The 27,649-nt window shown below is 46.4% G+C and overlaps 1 protein-coding gene across 10 annotated transcripts in view; it reads right to left on the bottom strand.

Annotated features, from left to right (window-relative positions):
• Positions 1–27,649, bottom strand: part of TNRC6C (trinucleotide repeat containing adaptor 6C) — a 125,124-nt gene that overhangs the window by 17,033 nt on the left and 80,442 nt on the right. For 7 of the 10 annotated variants that reach the window (XM_057714118.1, XM_057714109.1, XM_057714113.1 and 4 more), the window contains 10 exons: positions 17,504–17,719; positions 15,319–15,485; positions 12,040–12,120; positions 10,720–10,777; positions 8,621–8,763; positions 7,019–7,192; positions 5,514–5,660; positions 3,422–3,541; positions 1,282–1,365; positions 858–1,089 (listed from right to left, as the gene is read on the bottom strand). In XM_057714118.1, coding sequence (XP_057570101.1) covers positions 858–1,089; positions 1,282–1,365; positions 3,422–3,541; positions 5,514–5,660; positions 7,019–7,192; positions 8,621–8,763; positions 10,720–10,777; positions 12,040–12,120; positions 15,319–15,485; positions 17,504–17,719 — 1,422 coding nt within the window. The remainder of the gene's footprint in view (positions 1–857; positions 1,090–1,281; positions 1,366–3,421; positions 3,542–5,513; positions 5,661–7,018; positions 7,193–8,620; positions 8,764–10,719; positions 10,778–12,039; positions 12,121–15,318; positions 15,486–17,503; positions 17,720–27,649) is intronic. The other 3 variants (XM_057714114.1, XM_057714111.1, XM_057714112.1) reach the window with 2 other exon arrangements.

Raw genomic sequence — 27,649 nt, forward strand, 5'->3', positions numbered from 1 at the left:
GTTCACTGTCACTCAGCTGGCCTCTGGCCCTTGGGACGTGTACTTCTCAGGTTACTAATTCCCTGTGCCCTGTAGCTCCAGGCCCGGCAGCCAACGTGACGAGCCTGAGGTGCTTCACCCACCTCTGGATTCTTACAGCAAATTACAGTTGGCCCTCGAACAACGCAGGGATCACAAATCCGGGTGTAACTCTACAGCCGACCCTCTGTATCTGCAAACTCAACCCAGCGCAGGTCACTAGCACTGCAGTACGCAGTTATGGGAAAAACACCCGTGTATAAGTGGAACACGCGGTTTCAAGCCCGTGTTGTTCACGGGTCAACAGTATTCCCCGCACAATCACTTTCCTGACACAGCCCTTCTGATGGCCTTCAGTTTCGTAACCCCTGTCCCTCCTGGCTGGCCTGCGTGACCTCTAGGGCGGCACCGCACCTGCCACTGGCCTGCGGGTTTTGAGCGCTGGGCAGGCGCCCTGCTGGTCGAGGGTCAGGGCGTGCGTGTTGTGCTCTGCACTACAGGACGCGTGTGGACAACCACGGCTTTTTAAGAAACGTCTGGTTCACGTAAATCTGTACACTTTTCCTGTTCCCTGCGGTTCAGGCTGGAGGGAACCAGGGATGGAACAAAGTGCAGGCTCAACAGCAGAGAGGAGACCATTCTGGGGCTCGCACCAGTCCTACTTTCAGATTTTATCCTGAAAGCACTTACGGGCGCAGCAGAACTCTTGCTCTGTGAGGACAGCTAGGGCTCCTCCCTTACGAAGGAGCCTTGAGATGGTCTCGCTCTGGTTTCGCCTGGAAGTGCATTTCAGACCCGCCAGGCCAGGCGCACGTGGTCGGCGCAGACCCCGGACTCACCGAGAGGGTAGGGAGCAAAGGTGTTGGGTGAAGACGGCTGCTCTTTGGTCTGCAGGTCGGGGAGGCCAGGGGCCTGGGGGTGGGGGGGGAAGCTGTCCAGGGCCGATTTGCCTGCAGAGGGGTGCAGAGACAGGTGCGGCGGGGGCGGCGGCGGCTTCACGAGCAGGGCCTGGGCCAGCTGGCGCTGGTGCTGCTGGATCTGCTGCTGCAGGTTAGTGATTGTGCGCGCAACCTGCGGGCGGGACGTGCGCTCAGCAGGGTGGGGGGCGGGGGGGGGGAGGAGCCCGGGCCGCCCTCCTCCTCAACCCAGGCGACCCCCAGGCTTTCAAAAGGGGAGGCTGAGCGAGACAGGAATTGGTGACAGTGTAACAGGCCAGGGGAGGGGACAGCTAGGGACCCGGCGGGGCCGCCCGGGGGCGCCTACTTGCTGCTCCTGTTGTCTCATGGGTCCGGAAACGTTCCGCTGGGCCTGTAGCATCTGCTGCTGGATCTGTAAACGTTGGTACGCCTGTGGGCAGGACGAGAACACGCGGCAGATTGGAAGAAAGCCACCAACACATGGTTCGACTTCTGTATATTAGTTTAAAAAAACAATGGCCCAGATTCTTGGTCCCCTTACCATACTGTGGTTTAAGCATATCGTGAGGCATGAGTTTTCAAAAGGAGACATGTGTTTCCAAAACCTTTCCGGTGCACAGACTTTACAAAGTAACTCAGTCAGTGCCCCTGTTTAGTGCTGGTGATGAGGTTTGTCAGCAAATATTTTTCAGTTAATGAAGAGATCAAAATTCCTCTGCTCGATTCACACAAACTAAAAATAAAAAGAAATGAGGGGAAAATAAAAAAAAATTTTTTTCTTATAAAGATGCAAGTTGTCCAGAATGGCTCCATGTAGCAGGACAGTGGTGACATGTGGCCCCAGACGGTCACGGAATAACACACGTTAAAGGGCTCGTAGGTCCCAGGAGCCACGTGTGGCCTCAGTTCTGCCACACAGACCCCGTCCACAGAGCCAGCGAGAATGATGGTCAGTCTTCTCACGACGATGCAGAGGCTGGACCATCTGTTTTTGAAAGCTGGCGGAATACTGTACATTTTTTCTTTACAACATGGATTTTTTGGGACGTTTTGGGCAAGAGGATTTATTGAAATACAGTCCAAGCAGAAGTGGAGGTTATACCCCTAGAAACGCCTCATTAATTGTAAGTCAGAGAGGAACAAAATACTTCAGCGAATCCTTATAGACTCTGAAGTTTAACCTTAGGATGCACTGAAATGTCATTTTACCAATTTTTCTAGACAAAAATGTTAAAATAGTGTAAGTTGTTTTTAAAACAGAGCACATTAAACATAATCTGACATTTTCTTGGTATCTTTTACACTACAGGGGTCCATAAAAATTATGTGTAAATAAAGGATCCCAGAACGCCAGTACAATGGACGACGAGTCCTGTCTCAGGTGGGAACCCAGCTGTCTGCAGGGCCATCAAGGAGCAGACAGCTGTTCTCCTCTGCACTGAGAGCGCTAAACAGCATGCCTCGAGGCTGCTCCCCAGGTCAGCAGTCCCTTCCCGGCACTGGCGGCAGCACACCGCCCAGGGGCCTTACGCTACAGTCCGTGAGGCGCCCGGGCTGCCTTTTCTGAGTGAAGTCCAGTCACGGCCCAACCCCACGCCCAGGGCGCTGGGTACGTCCCTGCACTGCGGCTTGTCCGAGGACCCTCCCTCCCACTGGCCACTACCTGGAACCGGACACGAAGACTGTCAGACATGTGTAACAAACACTAAAGGCTCAGGACTGAGAGCCTAGGGCTCCCCTGTAAGGAAGGGCTGACATCGTGGTTTTGTCTATTGCACACTTTTCTTTTCTTCCTTCATGACTCCTGGTCATTTTCTAGGAGATGAAGCTGTTGGGCAAGACTTCTAAAGAAACCAGGTGTCAACGTATAAAAGAAAGAAACAATATGCCAGGTGCTTCAGGGAACATAAAGTCAGGACACAATGCCATGGCATTTCATGGTAAAAGCAGTAAGACTGTCGAAAATTAAAAATTCAACATGTGTTAAACTACAAAACTTTCAAGAATTATTAGGCTACCTCAGCCTTTCTCAAGAGGGATTCTGAGAGAATGAAGTCCTAATCTCTAAGGCATCTGCTGTATCTGATGAAGTAACTTCTGTCTTTTGCTTCTAGAATGGTGTCTGTGTAGACCATCCTTGGAAGAATTTAGAGAACAATCATAAAATGATTTGTTGGGTTCTGTGGTTCAGATGAGAGAGGCTGGTGGAGAGCTAACACACCCTAACTGTCAGATCTGGGAGACTCAGATCACGAAGCGGCCAAAGAATCCACAAAGCTTAGTGGAAACACCGTTAAGTGAAAAACTTCTTAATTCTTTTAATAGTTTACAAACTTCATGCAAGTCTCAATGACATCCCCTGACGTGAAAAAAAGTGTCATAGTAACTGCTTTTATCAGTCGGCATGCATGTTGCTGGCACCTCCCCGTAGACACAGGGAGAACGCCCTTCCTCTGTCCTAGAACTTAGCAGATCTACCCACTCACCAGCTGCAGCTGATAGAGCTGGTTCAACATCGTCATATGCTGAGGATTAATTGGCGAGGTTAATAGTGCAGGGTTGAGACCAATGTTTTTTGCTGCAAACTGCAAAAGCTGTGCTTGAACCTGTTAACACAAAATGCATCATTAGACATGAACTCCCTATTCAAACATTTACTTGTTTGTGTAGTTTTTCGAGATTCGAAACTCATTAATTAAATGACAATTATATTTGTCTCATAAGTGTTCAAAAGCCATTAAAACATTTACAGACATTTTAACATTAGTAGTTAACACGCTTTTGTGGAAAATGTGGAAGGGAGGGAGGGAGGGAGGTAAAGGCAGAAGGCAAGAAAGAATCTCTTCCTCCAAATATTTTAGTTATGAATTAACTTCCTGAGGCTCTGGGTTACTGCTGCTGGTTACTGATCTCACTTTCTACTGAAGTGAGAATAAGCCACATCACTTAAGGACGGGAGACAGTGAGGGCGTGGTGTCTGGGAGGAAGTTCGAGCCTCCTCAATGGAGGCACGCGCCTGCCTCTCACACAGGCCCCTCGGACCAGTCCCCGAAGGAGCTCGGGAGATGGCCCCACGGCCACCTGACCAGAGGGCCTCGTCCCAGGGCAGGCAGTGACCCCTTCTCAAGTTGACATGCTCTGGAAGTGGTCTCCCCCTGCTCGTGGGACCAGACATTCCTCTCAGGGGCCCAACTGCCCAGCCTCTTGGGTGGCACACGCACTGGCGTGGCCTGCCAGCCCTGACCGTGACTTTCAGTCTGCCTCCCGGTTCAACTGGAATTCACTGCTCTGAACCTGTCAGGGGCCTGGCACTGGCCAGTTCGATGTCTCCCATGGTGTGCTTTGCACGTTTATCACAGCATTCACACAAGATGATTTTAGGCAGAATGTGGAAGAGCATCTTTTAGATTCATCTAATGTGGACTAGAAAAATGTTGATTTTTTTTTTCTATTTATGATCGATATGTAGTTTTAAAAATAAATTTACCTAAATTAAGAAGGCAAATCAATGTAAAGAAAACATATGTAACAGTCATGGGAAGCACACAGATGAGTGACATTCAGGACACACTGGTTTGCTGAGTGTGGGGAAGGCTGCTCTCTGCCTCCAGGACCCCTCTCTCCTCCTGCACCTTAGCTGGAGTGGCTGTGCCACTAGGTGTGGACAGTGGGACACGAGCAGAAGTTGTCTCTCTTGCCTTCCTTCCTGTCACTGGGAAACGGCTGAGGCAGAGCTGCTACCGAAACTTTCTGCACTGTTGCCTGGGGGAGAAGTACTTGTCTGTCCTGTCCGAGTGTCTGCATTTTGGGGTCTTTTCACTGTAGCAGCTTACAGTGTATCTTGTTTAGTGGACGTAACTATTATTTCACCCAGATTTCAGCCATCTCAAATCAGTGCACAGATCTAGGGTCAAACAACTGTGGAGGAATAATTACTTCCAGCTAATTCTCTGATTTACCATTCTAATCTTTTATTGAATATTTTTATAAGGGGTAAGGACTGTAACACTGTAATTAAAAACTCAGTCCGAAGTCTAAAATTAAGGATTGTTCTAAAAGTAAACAATATTAACATGAAAAAAAGTTGATATTATGCTTTCGAGCTACACAAAACAACAATATTCTTTTCCTTAATTCTATTTACTCTTTTTTTTTTTAAGAATCTCTATGGGAAAAAATGATCTATTACTAAAGAATAAACTTAATTGAAAAGTCTGTGATACAGACACGATTATACGTTGTTACATTTAGTTTGTCCCTAAAGCATTTTTCAGTCCTTCGTGGCTTCTAAGACGTTTCTTTTACGTCCTAAGCAATGTCGCTTGACGTTCTCCCACCAATCTAACAATTCTACAGGTTCATCTGAATATCTTCTCAAGACCAGGATGGAAGTCCCACCACTGGCACGTGTCACCCGGCAACACCGCTCTGACGGGAGGAGGCCCAGCCCTGGCCTGTGAGGCTGGGGCCCTCGGGGAGCAGTTCTGGAAACGCCTCGCAGGGCGGGAGGGCGGGAGGACAGGTTGACGCGTGCGAGCGGGCTGAGTGGCTCTCACTGTGATGGGGCGTGGGTCTGACCTGAGGGGATAGAAACTGAGGCACTTGAGCACGGAGACTGGGCTGGGAGGAGCTCAGGGGCTGCACGGGCGGCTGCGGCGGCTGCTGCATGGTCCTGGCTGGTGCTGCTCCGCTGCTGCCAAACATGCCCAGGTTGCCACTCGGTGTCTGCAGGGCGGGGAGGGAGGCGCGCGTTACACACGCGCCGCAGGAGCAGACAGGGAGGCAAAACTGTCCCTGCCTCCTGCCACTCTCAACTTGTACCAAAGGGAATGCTTAAGAAGTGCTGTCTAGACTGGGGACAGATGACAGAAAATCTGCCCGCGAAGCCTGCCTGTGTCTTTAAATCACAGAAGGCGCACACAGAGCCAGGTTTAGGTGTCCCGCAACGAGGCCCTCGTGTTCAAGGCAACGGCAGCGGTACAGGGCCACGCACAAGAGCCGCACGCCCAGCTGTGTGGACCGTCGGGGCGCGGTAAAGGGCATCCTGTGCGGGGGCCACTAACCTGAGAGAACAGGACACTTTCCCAAAGGAAATATAACTATGATTTCAACAAAAACTGAAATTGCGTAATGGACAAGTCCAGGCAGTTAACTCTGTGTTAAAGACAACGGCTGTGCGTCCGAGTGCTTCGTCCTCCTCTCCTGGCTGCGTTATCGGACCCCCAGGCCCGCTGGCCGGGCCGCTGACTCCCCGACGGCAGAAGAGCTGAAACCCGCACCACGGCCCAGCGGGCAACGTGAGACGGTGAGGATCACGCGGACGGGGCGCCGCGGAGCAGCGCCACTGGCCACCCCAAATCTCACAGCACTGCTGGAAGGGCAGGCTCAGAGCTGTGCGCGTGGGAGCCTCAGGCGGGAGAAGTCAACAAGGGCAGTTCTGCGGACGGGAAGAGCGCGCTGCGCTTTCGTATCATTTCATTCCCGGGGGAGAAGTGACACAAAACAGCCATCAATCGACACCCTAGGTCTGCCCTTCAGGGACGTCTGACGGTGACTCTCACCTTCCCCAAGACTGTCAAAGGCAGGGAACAATGCCAACACCACTCTGAAAACCACCGAGAACCTGCAAGAGACGTCACCTCTGTCTCTGGGGAAAAGGGGAGAGCGTGGTGTTTTCCTGCAGATCGATGCATTTAAGGTTCTGACTGTCGGGAGAGAGAGGACAGCACTGTCTGGACCTGTGAACGGATCCCGCAGCCGAAGATTGTTCTGCGGTCCGTGTCATTTCACTTGGTGCTTTAGTACCAAGGAGGTTGAACTCAAACGTGTTTTAGTTACATACAAAAATAAACATAATTTTGAAGCATTTCCTAGAAGATGGTTAAATTTCAAGAACTGGATTCAATTTTTGACAGTGGTACATCACTTGAAAGGAAATCCTTATAACATTTCAGCTCCCTTTACATATTCAGTTACATTTGCAAATGTAGCCGTTACTGAAAAATAAAGTTTATGTCTCAAACGCACTTTAATTTTAAAGGCAAGTAAGAGAGATCACAGCAGCCCTCTGCCAACAGCCTTACCTGTCTAGAAGAATTCAAGTTTTGCATGCCCAGCCCTGAGGCAATCCCGCCCAGGGCCTGATTAGGGAGTGCACTGTTGGAAAGGGGGAGCTTCAGGCTTGGTGAAGGCAAAAATGGTGAAGTCGTGGGCTCTTCCACGAGGCCGCCATCCTGATTGGGGAAAGAAAGCGTGAGCTGTGTGCAGTGCCCGTCCACACGCAAAGCACCAGTTTCCCGGGACACAGAAAGGGATGTGGATGAACAGAGAATTAAAAGATCAAAAACATGTGGACAAGAGAATGGAGAAATGGGCAAAAGGAAGAGGGGAAAAAGAAAAAAGAGAAACAGGATTAAGATGCTGTTTTCATTTTAACAATTTTTTTACAAACACACATATCATCTTTTAACATTCTCATCACTACCAACCCCGCCTGTGGCTAAGAATCAGGAGAGAGATGAACAGTGTCAAAGTTTTACTTGGAAAACACTTTACAACCATTTTCAAACAAACAGGCTCCTTCTGAGATGTTATTAGCAAGGCTCTCAGTATATATTAGGTTGAAATCTGCTGACATTCAACCGTTTTTGATCTACAAACAGCAATTTCCTACAGTGCAACCTAATAAAAGGTAAATTATAAAACAGACAAAAGAGTCTTCTTTTTTTTTTTTACTTTAATGAGGTGCCAGATCCTTTATAAAATTATCTCCTCTAACTTCACAACAAACCTGTAGTATTATTTCACATTATAAAGATATGGAAATAAGTCAGGGGCCCACACTTAACAAATAAAAATACAGGATGCTGAGTTAAACGGGAATTTCAGAGAAACAACTAACAGTATCTTAGAATAAGTACGGTCCACAAATGACTCGTTGTTGTCTGAAATTCCGATTTCCCTGGGCACGGCGGTGCCAGGCAGGGCGAGGACCCCACTGCGTGGAGCGCTCGCTGGCGTTGGACAACGCTAAGCTGAGAACAGAGACGACGTCTCATCTCTGATCCTGTGAGCCTACTTCTTGTCTGTTTGTTTGCTTTAAACTTGTCCTTTCTTGCTGCCATTTTTCTCCCCAAGGATGAGCATTCTGAGCTTAACAGGACTCTGAGGTCACACGAGTCTGGAGAGGGGCAGCAAGCACGAGGGCACTCAGGGAGTGAACTGGCGACCACAGCTGTTGAAACATCTGAGGGGATTTTCCCACAGATGCCTGCAGGCTCTTTGAAGTGGCCCATCCAAGCGAGGGCCACGAGACACGGGTGCCCATGCCCAACCACTTCTAGACCCTTTTTCTGAGGTTACACATGTAAGACATCATTTCCAATGGGAAGAACTGCGCATATAAAATAAAGACCATAAAACAGAAATCTGGTGACCCTTGTCTATTGGACAAACTGAAGCAGCCAAGTTCACCCACTGACACGAAAATCAGTTTTTACTTTCCATATTTTTATTCCTAGTCCCATCATATGAAATATAACATTACCTCTTTTGAGCTAAACATTCATATATATTAGAAAAATGGGTACATGTCACTTAAATATTACAGTCCAATAACTTTTTAATCCAACACAGTGAAAAATACCTCTTGTTAAAAACAAACAAAAAGCCACCTAAGCTCATACCTTGTCCAGGAAGGTGGGGCGGTCCGCGGAAGACTCTTTGGAGATGGGTGGGCGGCAGCCAAGGGGCTTGGGGACCATCCCATTGTAGTCGGTCACTCCCAGTCCACGCTTGTCCGCGTCCACCTTCTTTTCCAGCAGAGCGCCTGGGGCACAGCAGACAGAAGCGGTGCTTGAAACGAGACCCCCCCGCCCCCAGGGCGGGGGTCGGCGGTGAGCTCCGAGCACAGAGGGGAGCCAGCTGACACATCAGGGAAGGAGTTAAGACCCTCACCTCCCAGAAGACAGGGGCGTTGGTTTGGCTCTGGTTGGGCCTGGGGGTCTGTGGTCTGGCCCCTGCTCCTCGTCCCTCTCCGGCTCCACACCAGCCACACGGGCCACCTCTGCCCGTGGCGGGCTGGGCCCTTCCTCTCGCCTGGGACTTGTCGCCCCTTCCTCCAAAGAGGGCCCTTCCCCAGCTGCCCCGCCCCGCGGCCACTGATTTCCACCCGCTGAGTCCCTACTGGCTGCAAGGATCTGTCCAGATGTCTGGGATACGACACAACACAGTCTGTCCAGACAGTCTGTTCTTGTGTTCTTCCGACTCAGAGACTGGTGTTTGCTCAGCTCCCTCTAGCTCTGCACCACCTCACAGCTCTCAGGAGGCAGGACCCACTCCCTCCAGCTCACACGGATTCCCTCTGCCCTGGCAGCTTATACCACACAGGCGGCATTTGCATGATTATAACGTGAATTCCGAGCTTGTGAATTCATGTACTTGCTAAAATACACTTGTAGCCCCCAAATCAACATTGCAGTGCTTTTTGGTCATTTGTGGACACGTGGGGTGGTGAAGAATTTGAGCCCCTGACACGCACATTCCTAGCTCAGGCTCTCACAAAGCGACAAGTGTCATTTCTGTGGTGTACTTAGGGCCACGTTTTCTGCACCTCTTTGCTCTCTGTGGTCCCCATTTCAGTGGTCCTCATGGCCCCAAGCCAATGTGCTGTCTAGTGTCCTGAGAGCAAGACGGCTCGTGGTGCCTGCTTCGTCCAGCAGCTGCTGCAGCAGCACTGCCCAGGCGGCCGAGTTCAGCTGATGAACAAGGCGGTACAGCCGGAACAGGGAGAGAAAGTCACCATCATGTGTAAGGCTGCACAGGGGAACAGCCTTACATCTACAACGTTGTAACATCGACAACGTGAGATGAAGCTTCAGAAAAGATATAAAGCGGCTAAATCTGTGAATTCACAAGATGATGACTTACTTAAAAAAAGCATGGCTGACAACACTGGTGTGAGTCGAAAAGGGAACAAAACCTATGGTCACATTATCCAGGACCAGGAGGATGTTCAATCCTTCTCAGCTAATGCTTTATTATAAAGAAATACGGCATATGATTATTTGTGAGAAATACATATTAAATAAGGTGTCTTTAAACAGAAACACACATAAACAAGGTTATGTATTGACTGGTTGACAAAAATGCTACGGCCAGCCAGATGCTCAGACGACCTCAACCCTGTATGTCCCTGAGCAGCAAGGGTTCAGTATTTTCTGATTCAGTGTCTGCAGGGACTTTATAGGACACAAGTACCACAAATGACAAGAATCAGCTGTATTTTGCATGTAAACATTTAACATAATATTTCTAAAGCAACTCTAGAACGAGGGCTGCCTGTTCCTTGACAGTGACTCCTGTCTCCCAATGAGAGCGAGTGCTCAGCCAGCATGCGGTGCCCCTGCTGGCCCCCGTGAGCCCTGCCCCTGTGGCATGAGAACGGCTCACTCAGCAGCCAACAAGGCGGCCACGTGGTCCTAGCGCCTTTCTCCAACAGGGTCACTATCTCCTCCCCTCAAAATAAATGAAGACAGAATAAATTCATCTATTTGTTTCAGAAACGGAAAAAAACCAAAAACAAAAACCAGAAAAAGCAAACGTGATTCAATGTGGTGTTTGGCCATTTGTCCCCAAGCCCACCAGTCCCGAGGGACTGGCCCCACGGCGGGTGCACATCCTGCAGGTGGTCCTGTCTCCCCAGCATGTGTTCAACCATGAACCCATGACTCTGAACATCACAACTCACAAACTGGTACCTTTAAAAAAAGTTTACTTTACTTACTCATGGCCTGGTCAAGATTCATATTATTACTCTTCAAGGCCTCTTCAGCTGGCTCTCTCTGCGGAGGGAAACAGGGCTTTCGTTAGGATTGTGCGTGAACGAGAGGAAACACGTGTAAAGAGCCCTGTCACCATTAACTCAGGAAGTGACTGATATTAACCTAATATTGTTAGGTTTTGGAACTAGAAACACTTTTCTTCCTTGCGTTTAGAGATAAATGCTTTCTAAATAAAAAAAATACTTGTAATAAGAAAATGAATTGATTTTTGGAGGGAAGAACGTTATTCAACACTTTAAACCCCAGGTGTCCAGTGCCAGGAGAGTCCTATGTCTGACTCTGTGCTTCAGCAGGGTGGACCTCTCCCAGGGCAGCTGCAGGAAGTCACAGTAAGTCAGATTCCAGGCTCTGCTGTCAGCTGCTTTTCACCAACAAATGTAAAAACAGCATGACACAAAACACGTGGATTCATTTTAATAATTATCTTTCTGATTGAAATAGACTAGTCTCGGCAGAGACCAAAACCAAGCCGGGCATGGTGTTGAAGCGCTGCAGGGCCAGTCTGGGCCCATCACCTCACTCAGGGGGAGGCTGGGCCCCCGGCCGCATCCGCCCAGGGTCAGGGCCTGCGCCCGACGTAAAGTCTGTGGTCCCCTCCTCCAGCCTGGGACCACTCTAGACCTTTAGGGACACCCACAGCAACCGAAAGGCAAACATTCATTTGAATAAAGGCTTGGAAAGAAGACATATGAAGGGACGGAGTGGCAGAGACAGGCGGGGTTGCTCAGATCTAAACTCCCACCGCTGGCTCTTAGGAACTGAAGACACTGCGAGGTGTTTCTGGAGGAATACCCTAAGATTTCCAACTCTCCCTACACATGATCTGAAACTCGGGAAGCAAATAGGTCTGGTTAGGATTCTTTATCCAGATATGAGGCTTCAGTACTTTATACCAAGTTTTCTAATGAGATCTTGGTCAATCTACTGCATAAATGAATGAAAACTCACTTTTAATTACAGATTAAAAGAAAATATAAAAGTGTATAAACCAATGAAAATTAAAAATCACACATCATCTTTTATTTTAGGAAAAGGTTCTCACACCTCTCGACAAAAATGATGTGCATCTTTGGTGTAGTTCAAAGCAATGATCCCTAAGCAGAAGTGCCAGGCGAAAGGGGAATTTATGAGTTAGGTTTTGCCAACAATCTCATCCCCCAAAGGTCTTCCTTCCTTGTTACACATGACAAAGATGGGCAGGACACACAGGGCCATGCAGGGCGGGACACGTGGCGGGAGCAGTAAAGGAAGACGCCAGTCACCGGGAAGCCCATGTCTGTGAGTTGTTTGATCAGCCGGGTCACGATCCAGGCCTCGTCCTGCTTGCCAGATGTCTTCACGCCCTAGAACCAAGTGTGGGGAGGAGAAAGTCCATGAGCCCCATTTTAATGCATTTCTTCCAGGAATGGGAGAGGCCTAAAATTCACGCTGATTCACACAGCACAGTGCCTCTCTGTTAACCGCTGGGCAACGCTGTGCTGCTCGCTGTCCTGACCGGAGCCGGCGGCTCATGCTACGAAATGCTTCAGGGTGCTTTTGAGGTTGGCATATGTGTGCGATTTATGGACTTAAAAAAGCAAGATGATTATTTCTTTTCCCCAGAGAAAAGACATAATCCCCACTCCCCCAGAGAGTGGATTTTAGTTCATCACAAACAGGTACCGGTTCCATGATCAAATAATCATAAGTGCTCCCTTGAACACAACCCTATAATTCCATATAAAGTTTACTAAAGATTACATGGCTTTTGCCCTTTTATAAGCTTTATTCTAAAAGATGACAAAATACAGGGTGTTCGTTCCAACAGAATGAAAAGGCAACAAGATGAAAGGAACAAAAAAACCTGTTAATTTTGTTAACTCTTCACCGCCTATGGCCTGTAGGGTGGAGAAAGAAGTGGGGAAATGGCAGTGAGGGAGAGGATGAAGAAGAAAGGAGGGAGTCTGGTAAGAAGGACAGGGCAGTGGGACCGAGAGGGGCACAGGGCACCGCAGAAGGGCTGAGCGTCAAGACGTGACCCCTCAAGAATCTCCTGCTCTTCCTTCTTCACAGCACTTTCAAAACTGAGCCTGCCACAATCACAGGACGGTGCAGGTGGGGCGACCAACAGGCTTGCTTTCCTCAAGGAAGCAGCTTCTTTGGAGGTGATCTGAGTCATCACTGTGTGGCCAGAGCCAGGTGTGCCAAGAATAATACAATATTTTAATTTACCAATTTGGTATTTCCGGCCCTGTCATTAACTGGATTATTTGCCAGCCTGATTGTGAAAAGACTTAATTTGAAGTCTGCAATCACTTCTACTCTTTATGAGCAGAAAGCCCTGGTGTTAGTTTCTGGGTTATGCTTGCTGCTAATTGAATGGTTTTCAGATTGAAAATTTTTTTAACAGATAATACATTCATATGACTCGAAAGAAGAAAAATGGAGCACATGGAAGTATCTTCTTCCCGCCCCATGCCCCGTCTGCGGAGTTCTTCTCTCCTTACTCATCCTTCCAGAAGATTTTAAATTCTACAGAGGCCATTACAAGTGCACGTGAGCCTCACACACACCCACTTTCTCATTTCTTCCCCTGCCCCCCAGAGGTAAGGTATGTGCTCTACAGATTCTCTGTACCTTGCAATATATTTTCACTTAGCAATATATTTTCTTGACCTTTTCTTTAAAAAAAAACAACAAAAAACCTTAGGTTTTCATAATACAGACGTAGCATAATTTAACTAGTTACTCCATCAATGTACATTTGTTATTATTATTTTTTGCTGTCCCATGACACGTGTAAGGGCTGTCAAAGTGCTGACACGTCTGTAATTTTGACAGATGACATCACACTGCCCTCCATTTGTGTTACACTAGTTTACATTTCCACCAGCAACGTATGAGAGTGTGGTTTTCTTACAGCTTTGCAAAGACAGCATGTTACTAAACTTTTGGACTTCTGCTGGGCTGAGAGATGAAAAATGGCATCTCTTGGTATTGTTTTAAACTGAATTCTCTTTTTGTAAGTCAGGTTGAATATCCTTTCACACGTTTAAAAACGACTTGTGTTCCTTTTCCATGGGTCATCTGCTCACATTCTTCATTATTTGTCTACTGGGTTACTGGTGGTTTTTTTTAAAAAAAACAGTTTCTAGGACCTTTATCTATCAGGAAGATCATCTTCTCTATGACTTACAATTATTTTCTTCCAGTTTGTTATTTGTCTTTTGACTTTGATATTTTTTATCATGTACAGTTTTTGTTTCATTCCATGGCTTTTAGATTCCATGGTCATAGTTAGAAAGGCCTCTTCCTCGCCAAGATGAAATTCACCAAGAGAATTCTTAAAATTCTCTTACATTTCTACATTTTTTTTCTTTCATATTTGAATTTGTGATCTACTTGGAAGCTGTCTTGGTGCATAACTGCGCTGTGGACCTCACTTGATTTCTTCCGGAGGCCACCTGTCCATGTGCAGAACACTGAGTGGTCACCGGGAAGTGCTCAGACTTCCTGCTCCCAGGATCCCATTACCCTCTCTCTCTCGTATTTATTTTTTATTTTTTAATAAATTTATTTATTTATTTATTTTATTGGTTGTGTTGGGTCTTTTTTTTGCTATGCGCGGGCTTTTTATTTTTAGTTGTGGTGAGTGGGGGCTATCTTCGTTGTGATGCGCGGGCTCCTCATTGCCGTGGCTTCTCTTGTTGCAGAGCACGGACTCTAGGCGCGTGGGCTTCAGTAGTTGCAGCACATGGGCTCAACAGTGTGGCTCACGGGCTCTAAAGCGCAGGCTCAATAGTTGTGGCGCACGGGCTTAGCTGCTCCGCGGCATGTGGGATCTTCCTGCAGCAGGGCTCAAACCCGTGCCCCCTGCGTTGGCAGGTGGATTCTTAACCACTGCACCACCTAGGAAGCCTCATCTCTCTCTTTCTTCAAAATTTAAAAAAAAAAAAAATTTTTTTTTGGCTGTGTTGGGTCTTTCTTGCTGCACGTGGGCTTTCTTTAGTTATGGAGACTGGGGGCTACTCTGTTGCAGTGTGTGGGCTTCTCACTGCTGTGTCTTCTCTTGTTTCGGAGCACAGGCTCTAGGCACACGGGCTCAGCAGTTGTGGCACACAGGCTTAGTTGTTCTGCGGCTTGTGGGAATCTTCCTGGACCAGGGCTCGAACCCGTGTCCCCTGCATTGGCAGGTGGATTCTTAACCACTGCTTGGCCAGGGAAGTCCCTAATTATATTTTTTAAAACAAGTATTTTTAGAACAGTGGCACTGTCGTACCTGACTGAACATCTCCCTGTTGCCCAGCTTCATAGAAGCAGCTGGATTCACACCTGTCTCTCCCTGCCTTTGCTCTGCTGTGACAGCAATGCCATGTGGTCTCTGGAAAAGCCCACTCTACAATCGCCAGAGACCCCGAGAGGGCCTCAGGACCACCAACGTCCTCAGAGCAATTTGAAAACCTCAGATCTCTCTGTCACTGCTAAAAGGAGATACCACCTTGAAACCGAAGGTTTTTATACCACTGATTTTTAGAGTTTACTTCCTTTAGTGTCGCACACACCTTCTGGAGTCCTTTTTTGGGGGCGTTCCCCCAGGAGCTGCAGGAGGAGGTGCTCTCTTGGGAAGCGGCGTTGTTCCACATGCCCCCGTCCTCGTCTTCCCACTGACCGGCACCGAGGTTCGCGTCATCCCCGCTGCTGCCCCAGCCTTCTTGCATAGATTTTGAAGCTAGAAAGAGAGGGAACACGAACATATCAGATTCACCGTTCCCAAAAGAGACGATGGTGCCCCATGACACCATTTGGCGGAGGCAGGACAAAAGGGTGTATATCATCTACCTTTTACCACTTTGTTTCCCTTAGACCTAAGAATTTAATTTTCCTGCTAGAAATGTAATATACACGTATATGTGCATCTCCAGCTATTTGTAGTCTGTGCTGTTCCAAACTCCCTTAACCAACTAGAGGTCATTTTGAAGCATGGACTTTCTAACAATAAATTCTGGGGGCTACTGAAGGTGGCAATCTCTGAGTGATATGAAGTGGCTGGTAAAGTGCAGAGTCCTGAAAACTATCACTGTCCTCCCTGTCACGTGCTATGTCACATGGACCAGTGCTCCCCCAATGCAACCTTACCCAAGTAGCCTGGGGATCAGGAGAAATGCAGCAGGTCTGTGGTTGGGTCTAACAGTCTGCGCTTTTGACAAGCTCCCGGGAGATGCTCCCAGAAGGACAGGATAGAGACAGCTGAGGCCATAGCAGAGGCAAGTTGAATACTAAGTTTCAGTTTCAGGATATTAGTTTTTCTCCTTTCTTAAAATACAAAGTAATGTTTGGGGTAAGAGTTACCCCAAATTTTCACTTCCTGGGGAATTTGAAGGACAAAGATCAGGTGACAGTACAGTTAGCCAGTCTATAAGACCATGAAGACATGAGGCTTACAAGGTGGACAGGCATGTAATCAGGCCTCCAAGGACACATTATAGAAACAAATATGCTGCCTTGGCATCTGAATCTAAATACCCAGGAGCTCCCCCATCCTTAGATTTGTCATAAGAAGTAACATGAATAGAATAAAAAATCCAGCGGAATGGCTGGTATATAGAGCATACTATCAAGTGGTAACAAAGTAACAAAATACTAAAATAATGAAGTTTCATTTTCAGATCTGAGACATTTAATGATGTCCAAAAAAAAAAAAGGAAGAAAAAGAAAAGCCTCTGCAGCCATGTGAACAATTAATTTTAATATCAGACAAATCAGCAAACATTCATGCTATGGTCATAAGTATCATATTGTAAAACAGCCACACGTTACAGAATTCCACTTGGTAAACATGATCTGGACGTTTGTAAGGATGTACTTTTTATATGTATACTTATTTTACTTTCAGATAACGGGAGGAAAACATAGCGTGTTTTTTCTTTTTAAAAAAAGAAGAGGGACTTTCCTGGTGGCGGTGATTAAGCATCTGCCTACCAATGCAAGGGACACGGGTTCAATTCCTGGTCTGGGAAGATCCCACATGCCGCAGAACAACTAAGCCCGTGCACCACAACTACTGAGCCTGTGCTCTAGAGCCCACAAGCCACAACTACTGAAGCCCGCGTGCCTAGAGCCCAATGAGAAGCCCACAATGAAGAGTAGCCCCCACTCGCTGCAACTAGAGAAAGCCCGCGCACAGCAATGAAGACCCAACACAGCAAATAATTTATTAAAAACAAAACAAAACACACAGAGTCAAAAAATCCATGCTTTAAAAAAATAATAATAAATAAAGAAAAGAAGAAAGAAAGAAAAAAAGCATAAACCTGGAGTATCCAAAGAAGAATTTTGTTTACTAGATGAAAGCAAAGCAAGTGTCAGACTGCTGTTAAGTATTATATGTTTCAAAACCTAACCTCAAAAAGAAAACTGGCCTGCCTTACCCACCTCGCTCAGTGACATACGTTTAAACTGTTTGAATGGCAGGTGGGAGAATACTGCTGACCATCAAGCAGATATCCTTTATTGTTCTGATCCTTGCATGTATTTTTTAAAAAGAACACGGACTTCTGTTACAAGCTCCTTTGTGTTCATGTATCAGACAGGGCAAATATTTCTCTATAGTCTTGGTTTAATGTTAGTCTTAAAATGAGGAAAGTGTCCTAAAACACTAATCCTTAAAATTCAATGAGAAGTATCCCTCTAAACAGACTACGTGGGCCCATTTTGAACTGGCCAATCTGGGCAGGAAGTTTGGCTCACCTGGTTTGCACAGGGCTGGCGCGGCAGCAGGGGCGCCGGCTCTTCCAAATGTCACTGCCGGCTCGGTGGGCTGGTCCCCCCATCCGCTGCCGCTGCTGGGCGGCTTACCCCACGCTGCTGTGCCGTTATCAACCAGGGTAGAAGGGGAGGATGGTTCTCCCCAAGAGTTTTCAGCCTTTGAATGAACATTAGGCATTTCTCCCCAGCCTGACGAAACTGAAAAGGGTACCAGGGGGAGAGAGAAAACAATAAAAGTGAAACAGAGAGAGAAAGTAAGAAAGTAAAAATGGTAATTTCAAGTTCAAAATAATTTCAAGATAATCCATCCTTAGGATTGCTTTTAGTAGAAAGAAAAGGGAGATAATATTGAATCTAATCAGATTTGTTCTGTTTTTTATTTTTTTTTTTTTTTTAAATTTTTTTTATTATTTTTTTTGGGGGTACACCAAGTTCAATCATCTGTTTTTATACACATATCCCCGTATGTCCTCCCTTCCTTGACTCCCCCCCACCTCGAGTCCCCCCCACCCTCCCTGCCCCAGTCCTCTAAGGCATCTTCCATCCTCGAGTTGGACTCCCTTTTTTTTTTTTGGCACACGGGCTTAGTTGCTCCGTGGCATGTGGGATCTTCCTGGAGCTGGGATCGAACCCGTGACCTCTGCATTGGCAGGCGGATTCTTAACCACTGCGCCACCTAGGAAGCCCATGTTCTGTTTTTTAAAGTTGCAATTTTCTCAGTCCTGACCCCTACCCCCTTAAAACTGAAAGTCTGTTATATTAAAAACGATTCAGTTCACAATATTTGCAACATGATACAGTTTAAAAGAACAGTTTAAAGTTTAAGAAGTAGCTCTTTTACTTCTGGTATTACATGTAACAACCTAAAAGAAATTTCATGTTACATAAAATTTACAAGTTGCAAATACAGACTGAAGATTCTTCTTGGTTATCTTTTGACCAACAATCAAAGACACAGATCTGGACAAAGAAACGAGACGATGGAAGATTAAACATGTACAGATAAATAACAGAGAACCCAGACTGTTCTCAGGTACCAGCAGTGAGCTGAGAAAGAGCTGAGGCATTCGTCTTAAAAGATGGCAACAGAGTGGAGGAGTTATGGACACACTGATGGCAAGTGTTTTTCAGAATTTTTCTTTCATTCCTCCACCCAGTCCTGTTGCCATAGTAGCATCCTGATCCGGGACTGGTACCAGAGACAGGGATGCAATGAAACTAGATAAGGGTCCCTAATGAATCCAGAAGGTTATGGCATTACTATCCATAGGCACAGAGGAGGTCACGAGATCAGGCAACAGTAGGGATCTCCCCACCTTCTTTACACTTTAATAAGAGAAACATTTCATGTTCCATATGCAAACTTCATTTTTCCAAATCAACCCAAATTCTGACCTTTCTTCTTTTGCCCATAAGCTCACCTGACACTACTGATAGTCACACTGACAGCTATCACAAAGAAACAATTTCTCAGGGACAAAACTGTGAACGTTTTAAATACTAACTGAAGAACAGAAAGCGTAAAATACAAGTGGGCAACCGCAAATTTTAAATTATTTGGTTAAAACATGGATATTACCATCTCAATTATGAAATTTATTAATTTTCGGACTAAAAACAGCATGCAATCAACTCCCTTGATGCTTTACTCTAATAAAATGCAATAATATTGATTAACAATAAAAGTACATGCAATCTATAATCATTTAAAATTACAAGCTCTATGCTGAGCAATATATTATGTAAATTATTACCAATATCAGGGAAGTTAGCCCTAATTGCTATTGTTGGCAATTGCTAACTGTAATATTACCTATAAATACACATAAAACAATAATGCATTTTGGGAGGAGTTTTACAAATCAAAGGAACAAAATTAAATTAGGAAAATTAACAGATGACAAAAATTATGGAAGTTTAGGGAAGATAAAATAATTCAGGTGTTGCTAAAGGCCAACTGGCTGTAGAAATACTGATTTACTGCTGGTAACTCAATAACAAATTCACCTAAAATCTGTTTGTCACCCTTATACTTCCATCTCTTTGAGAGACAGTACTACAAATTATTTAATTAAGTCAAAACTAAGAATAAATGTTAAGACCCTGGTAATTGTAGTTAAAGAGGTTTTAATTCCTGAGAAAGCAGCAGGAATGTCTACAGAGTATTCTTATAGAGAAGGCAAACGATCTGCAAGCGGCATGTTCCAAACCTTTAGAAATACATGGAAGAATAATTGCTCTCTCAAAAAATCAAGAAAATAATATTCCATTTTAATTTGTTCTCCGGCAAGAAAATAATTTACCTACAAGGCCAAACTAACATACACATCAGAATCAGTGCACCACCAGACATCTGAGCACCTCTAGAAGAGATGCTAAAAACCCAGGCACACCAGAAAAGTCTGATGCAAAGCAAATATTTTTGGTAGACAGGAAATAATTCTGAATACATACTACTAAAATAAATACAGTCCCCAATGTTTAATGTTTATTGCTCAAGTGAATTTTGTATCCTTGTTAATAATTGTATAAAGATTCTTTTAAAGTTGGGCTTAATGAGGCTGAACAAATTTCTATCTTACATTTAAAACATTAATATTAAAGTTTTAAAAAATGGTCCAAGGAATACAGGAGTCATTCCCCTCCCCCACCCCTTTTTTGACCACACCGCATGCGGGATCTTAGTTCCCTGACCAGGGATCGAACTCGTGCCCCCTGCAGTGGAAGAGCAGTCTTAACCACTGGACCACCAGGGAAATCCCAATTATCTCCCTTCCTCAACGGAACAAACACACACAGTGCTGGGAATAAAATGACAACAGCAATGAGATGCCACCAGAATATGTAGTTTTCAGTCTGTTTTAAATGTAAAGTCCCCTACATACAGACGAAAGCAAGTTTGTAAGTCCAATTTGTTTGTGAGTCCAACAGAGTTAGCCTAGGTACCCAACCAACACAATCGGCTATATAGTACTGTACTGTAATAGGTTGATAACACTTTTCACACAAATAATACATAAAAAACAAACACAAAAAATAAAGAAAACATTTTCAATCTTACAGTACAGTATCTTGAAAAGGACAGTAGTACAGTACCACAGCTGGCATGCAGGGGTGGCATCAAGTGAACAGGCAAGAAGAGTTACTGACTGGAGGAGGGAGAGGAGGTGGGAGATGGTAGAGCTGAAGGATGGTCAGCAATAGGAGATGGAGGGCAGGCTGCAATTTCACTCACTCACATGCTGGGCTTGAAATAAAGACACTGTACTACTGTACGCTACACAGTACTGTACAGTACACAAAAGCACAACCACTTGTAGAGGATGCACACCAGGCACATGAACTAATTTATGTGACTGGACATGTGAATGCATGTTCACATCTTTGAAAGCGTGCAACCTGAAGGTTCATATGCAGAGAAAACCAAGGTGCCTAAATGCTGCAGGCCCAGAAAACTGGCGTGAAAATGAACACAGAGCAGATATGGGGCCAGGAAATAGAACCTAGAGAAGAAGAATCTTCACCCGACTCAAAGATTCTCACCCCAAGCACCACAGACACTGAAGTCGGGAGGTGGCATTCGTTCTTCTGTGAAATAAGAAATCAATGCTAGCTTGTTCCATGGGTGCTAAGAGAGTTTTATAAGTGTGACAGGCACTCCTTTTGGGGAAGAAAGGTTCAGTTAAAAAGTGGCCAATTATGATTAAGTGAAGGAAGAATAAAGGACTGAAAATTCAACTGGTTAAGTATTTGAGTGCCTGCTATGTGCTTGGCATTTTTAGGTACTAAGTTAAATATTAATGAGACGGGATTTTGTTCACAGTGATGGCACTGAAGCCTAACGTAAATTTATTACAATGCTCGGATGGCTACCGGCTCATGGAGGGGCAGAGCAGCAACAATTCATTCTTCATATTTGCTGCAGCAACAATTTTTCACATTTGAAATCAAGATAGGTATTTACAGTGAAGTTTTATGTGGAAGTTTGCTCAGTCAGATGCAAAGCATCCCACTTTCAGAACACCCTGTTTCTCAGGCATTTATTTGACACTTCTGTTTCACATCCAGGGGACTCTATCTGAGGGTTACAGATAAGGGTCCTTTTTAAAGTTGACCATGTGGTCTAGAGTTGCACAAGAGCGTCTTAGAAGAGCTGCCTTTACCTGTCTTACTCAGGCATCATCAAGGGTATGTATCAGAAACAGAAAAAAAAGTTTTTATTTTAGTGCATTAATACCGATTTTTTTCCTCTTCTCTAGTTGTGGTGCACGGACTCCAGGGTGCATGGTCTCTATAGTCTGCAGCACCCAGGCTCTCTAGTTGAGGCATACGGGCTCAGTAGTTGTGCCATGCAGGCTCAGTAGTTGTGGCATGAGGGCTCAGTAGTTGTGCACGCAAGCTTAGTTGTCCTGCAGCATGTGGGATCTTAGTTTGCTAATCAGGGATCGAACCCACGTCCCCTGCATTGGAAGGCAGATTGTTTACCACTGGACCACCAGGGAAGTCCCATTAATACTGATTTAAAATGTGCTAACTCTTCCTTATTGATCTGTGGCGGGGGCGGGGGGGGGGAGGGGCAAACGGTATCTTTGTCTCATTTTTCTATTCATTTTGAACTGAAGGTACCTAAAGTGAAAACCTTCATGCGTAACCCCAGGACCAGCACCGATAGGCATTTCCTCCTACTTCTTTAGCAGGACTTCTGATTCCCTGGTCCTCCTTCACATCCAGCCCCACTTACCAAGTCCCTCAACACAGAGGAAAGTATAAACAGCCTAAGCAAACTGAAACCCAAGAAAAATCTCACACCCACACAAAGCACCAATTGCTTATAGCTCATTCCTCTTATTAGTAACTACTGCATGGTGCTTAAAATAAATTCCTCGGGCTGCAGGGGTCAGTGAGATCGATTTCTGGTGTTATGGTGTGAAAATAGCCAAACTCTAACAACATCTTGCTGATTCACTCCATCTGCAGGTGACTTTTTTTTCTTTCTAAATTTTTATTTATTTATTTGGCCACACCATGAAGCATGTTGGGATCTTAGTTTCCCGACCAGGGTTCAAACCCACGCCCCCTGCAGTGGAAGCGTGGAGTCTTAACCATTGGACCGCCAGGGAAGTCCCCAGGCAACTCTACTTTTGAGTATCATTTTTACCCCAAAAGATGACAAAGGAGCAAGTGAACTTCTAGGACGGGATGGCTTGTTCAGGGAGGACAATGTTCTCTACCTTCTGCTCTAAGGAGACTTCGAGAAACAACACATGTTTTATCTGCCTGGGCAGAGGATTCCCAGATCCAATTTCTTCCAAGTTTTGGTTTATTGAATGGGTGATATGCTTCTTCCATGATTAATTTTCACAAGCTCTGCCTTTGGTTATAATGTTTGTGCCAGAAAACTAAATGGTAAAGCAAATATGGTATCACTAGAGTAAGTATCCAAAGCAAAGGCAAGGCTGCTCCTGGCTGGAGCCTCCTCCACCCTCATGAGACAACTACAGGGATTACCACCGGCACGGCTAAATGCCTGGAGAAGGCTGACGAGAGACATTTCCGAGGAGCTGAGGATAGGTAGACAGGTAGGCAGGATATGGATAGAAAACATTCTGGAATAAGAGCAACATTAGCAGTATTCTGGTTTTCTGAATGACGTGTGGCACTAATATTTCACTTCCAGCCACCCTGGGAGGCCGTAGCCCTAGGCAAGATATCATGACCCCACCGTGTCACTGTTTTCACTCAGATCAAGCCTATAATGGCCTTCACATTTGACTCTAAATTAACTGCAGAGTGACCTCTAACCCCTCACCTCACCACCTCCCAATCCCTCTCAAACTATCCAAGTCTTGCTGAAACCTGACAAAGTGCAGGGGTGACAGAAACCATCTCTGGAGGTTCTCCCTTAATCTCACCGTTAGATTCAGAGTTTACTGTGAAGATAAGTTATTCATCACATGTTTTATTAATTAGTATTCAATGTTCTCCTGTGTCTGCAAACGGATTTTGCAGTATCCCAGAATAGTTACTTCTAAGTGCACGAGATAAATGGGCTGCACTTCAGGATCTGCTTTCACTTCCCCAGAAATAGAAGTAGGTGCTACACTTGCAGGTCTGGCTCAGACTCACCCCAGGCCTCCCGGCAGAGGCCCTGCTCTGAGCCAGCTGACACCACTTCACACCCTGCGCCGCCAGTGAGACCCCCTGAGTCTGAGGACTGAGAAGGGCAGCTTACCATCTCTGATCAAAAGGCAGGCATGGGTTATTTCTCTAGATTATTACTGTACTGTGTTCCAGCTCCAGAATGGGTTTGAACCAGATCCAAATAATCCAGTTTATGAAGCTACACTGTATTTCCTAAATTAATATCAGTTTTCCTCAAGCTCATCAGAAAACTAATTAATACTAATATAATAAGAATGGGACAAAGATGATTGTCCTGTAGCATTTACTTTTACAGAACTGGACACATACAAAATCTTATGTGATTGAGAAACCGTATCTTGCAAGACAGAGATCAATACCCTTAAGTGGTGATGGGCAACAACTGAAAAGCAACGTCAAACCCAAACTCTGAGATGAGTGAACGTTACGTAAACTCAGTGTAAGGCAAGAACAAAACTGCAGAATCTGTAAAAGACCCACTCTGTAAATAGCAGAAACCTCATCAGATAGTCAGGTGTGCGGCTTTATCTGGAGGGGGAATCTCAGTGATCTGTGACCACCAGGCTGGGCAAGTGTTCAAGCCACCAGCTAAGCCACTGCCTAGAGGGTGCTGTCACTGCTGCTCCCATCTCTGATCGGAGCTGCCCGGGTATCACAATCCCTGACCAGCAGGGCCACGGGCTGTGTGCCTGAAAATGTACGGAGAGGGCCCAAAGGAAGCAGCACCCTGTCATCACGACGAAGGGCACTGGGGAAGGTGTGACTGCTCCTTCTGTGGTGCAAAGAAGAGCTGGTCCTGCGCGCTGGGACAGTGACAGCCTCAGATCATCTGTGGTTCCTGAGAGGGATGGACTCTGCTCTCATTGCAAACGAGCGCTCGGTTCAGGACAGATGTGAGTAGCACGGGTGACGTGGGGCAGGGATAGCGTCTCAATGCGGCTACCTTGTGTCATGGAAGAATAAGAGACTAATGTCACCAATGAAAAAATGACTGATTAACCCCATCACCCCGTGTGATACACTGTGCGTGCGCTGTCTCTGCATACGGCTCAGTACGTGGAAACAATTCCTTTCTGTTCATCTCCGTTAAGTGGTAAAATAAAATCCACAACTGGTTTCACACTATCGCCACGACTACAGAGATCACACACGCACGCAAGGCCTGAGGGCCAGAGGGGAGAACAGGAACGTGGAAATAGTTACTGTGCTAGAATGGAGCACATTTTCCTTCTTCTACGTTCAGTGAGACTATCTGCAATTTGTTAAAAAAATAATTCTTCACATACAAGAAAATGATTTTGGCCTTTCCAAACAAACAGGAATGCCTTTATCCAGGGTAAAGCTCACATTCTTTGTCTACTAAAAACCAGTAAGAGGACATTCTAAGGGTAAAATATTAAAGAGGAAAAAAAAAATCACAAATGTACGTAATGATGTCCCAATCTCTGCGGGATGTCAAGGATGTAATATTTTAGAAGCGGCAGCAGGCAAGGTATTTATTACACATCTGAGACCTCACCACCTCCTCACCACGTGAGCCCTCAGTAAGCTATTTAACTGCCTAGGATTCCTCTGTTAAAATGAGGCCCCAGGGGCCGTCAGGACCACATGAGATGATGCATGAAGATGGGCCGCTCGTGGCCGCCCGGTGCTGCCCGACCACGCTTACCGCCAGGACCCTGAGGTCAGGCACAGGGCACACTTCAGCTGGAGTTTTTCCAGAAGAAAATGAGCAGGGGATGAGGGGGCTCAAACTGTGACCCCGGAGTCATAGTCACGGGAATGAGGACTTCAAGAAGAAAGACCTGGGTGGGTGGGACACGATACCTATTTTTAACTATCAGCTCTTCTCGGAGTACTTCTTGTACACCGTTATTATAATGCTACCCACAACACTGAATTTTATGTTACTGGCCTCTCCCACCAGACAATATCTTAATGTTTAAATCCCTTCATTTTTGGCATCAATTACCTTTCTTCCTTCTTGCTTCCCCTCATTTCCTCAAGTACTTTATCAAATTTAAGTGCCTAGAAATGTGAATTATATATTAGTAAAAAACAGGAACCACAATTCAAATACTCCAGGGGGACAGCCAGTTAATGTAAACAGGCCCACATAAGAAGCATACCAGCACAGGCTTGATGACCAATAGCTACTGCTCAAAGCCTCCGTGCTGGGCTGGGTGGGGAGTGTGACAACCTAGAAGGCACAGGCCTTATCCAGTGGAAGCCATGCTAGTTCATCGCTGCCGTGGAAATCCAGTCAGAGCTTCCAGGTTTCCAAAAGAGGCCAGGTATCTGGAATTTTATATAAAACATTCTCATTAAAAAATGTTGATTCATGGGAGTTCCCTGGTGGCCCAGTGGTTCAGATTTTGGGCTTTCACTGCCATGGCCTGGGTTCATTCCCTGGTCAGGGAACTCAGACCCGGCAAGCCACCAAGTGTGGCCAAAAAAGATAAAAAAAAAAAGTTGATTTACATAAATGATGTGGGCCCAAAAGGCACATTTGTGGGACCAGGTGTAGCCCATGGACCACCAGGCTTTTGAACTTCGGTTTGGTGACAGTGAAGCGTATGTAGAGGCTAAGACAGTCTCACCTCCATACAGAACTCCTGATGTGGTGGCTGGAGAGGTAAGAGTGAGTTGCTAGGGAACCTGAGAGGAGGCGGAGGGAGCCCGTCCAGCTGGTGGGCCAGGCGAGGCTTCGGAGGGGCAGTGGTATCTGAACTGAACACAGAAGGGAGGAGAGCTCTCCTTTCACCCCAGCTGCCGAATGCTTGCAGTGGAAACCAAACAGCTGCCCACATGCCCAGGCTGCTCCAGGCAAGCTGGCAGCCACTCCACCCACCACAGCACCCTTATCACCTGGCATTCTACCTACACACATGCTAACTCATGCAGCCTCGGCCTATGTTGCTAGATGGCGCACCCACTGGGGCAGGGATTCTGTCGGTTTTTGCTCCCTGCTGTATCCCCAGCAACCAGAGCACTGCCTGGCACCTAGCAGGTCCCCCAAAACACATGCGGAATAAATGCGTGTACATCCACTGTGGAACCGTGATCTCTGGGTCTGAACACTGCCTAGCAACCCCTCGGGGGCCCCTGGTTGGCTGTGTCCATTCTCTACATGGGCCAATGCACACCTGGCCTCTGCTCACACCTCTGCTCCAACCCCCTGCACCCCCAGGCTGGTGTCCTCAATACTCTCCGAGGAAAAAGAACACCAGAAGGTGCCCCTCACTCTCTGGTCACAGCCAGCTGGCCTCCTGTGCAACACAGATGGTGTGCCCTCTCTGACGGGATGTGGGCTCTCCTTCCTCTCCATCTCTCTCTCCACATGCTCCTTTCTGTCAGCTTGTAAACACGCTCAGAACTCTATCATCTCATACAAAATCTCTACTCTCAACCTTGCCCCTCTGCTCACTGCCATTCTCTCACAGCTGTACCTTCAGCCCCATCTCTGGCTGAGACCCAGTCTTCTAAAGCCAGCCTCTGTCGTCACCTCCATGGGACATGTGCCTCCTGCTGTGTTCCCAAATAAGTCAGTGCACCTCACCATTACCTGCCCACCTGCCCGAGCTCTGAACCCTCTTTGCTGCCACACCCAAATGGCTTTCAGGTCTTGCTGCCGTCTCCGCCTGCACCCCGTCACTATTCCAACCAAGGCCGCCCATCACATCAAACACAGCTGAACTCAGCTCCGCCTCTCTGGCTTAGCTTCCCACTAGCCCCCTCTTCATTTTACAGCTGAATTGATTCTACAAGTCGATCATTCAATCTGCTTAATTTTCTCAATGGCTTCCCAGACCTCTGGATATACCCCAGCTCCTTCACATGGCCTAAAAGAACCTGCCTGCTCTTGCCCTGGTCTCTTCTCTCTGCAAGGCCTTCCCGTCACCCCCACCACTAACCCCAAGCACCAGCCACTCTGAAGTTCTTTTTGTTCCTCAAATATGCCACCTT

The sequence above is a fragment of the Hippopotamus amphibius genome, chromosome 17 (assembly GCF_030028045.1).
Source record: "Hippopotamus amphibius kiboko isolate mHipAmp2 chromosome 17, mHipAmp2.hap2, whole genome shotgun sequence".
In the NCBI taxonomy this organism is placed as follows: domain Eukaryota; kingdom Metazoa; phylum Chordata; class Mammalia; order Artiodactyla; family Hippopotamidae; genus Hippopotamus; species Hippopotamus amphibius.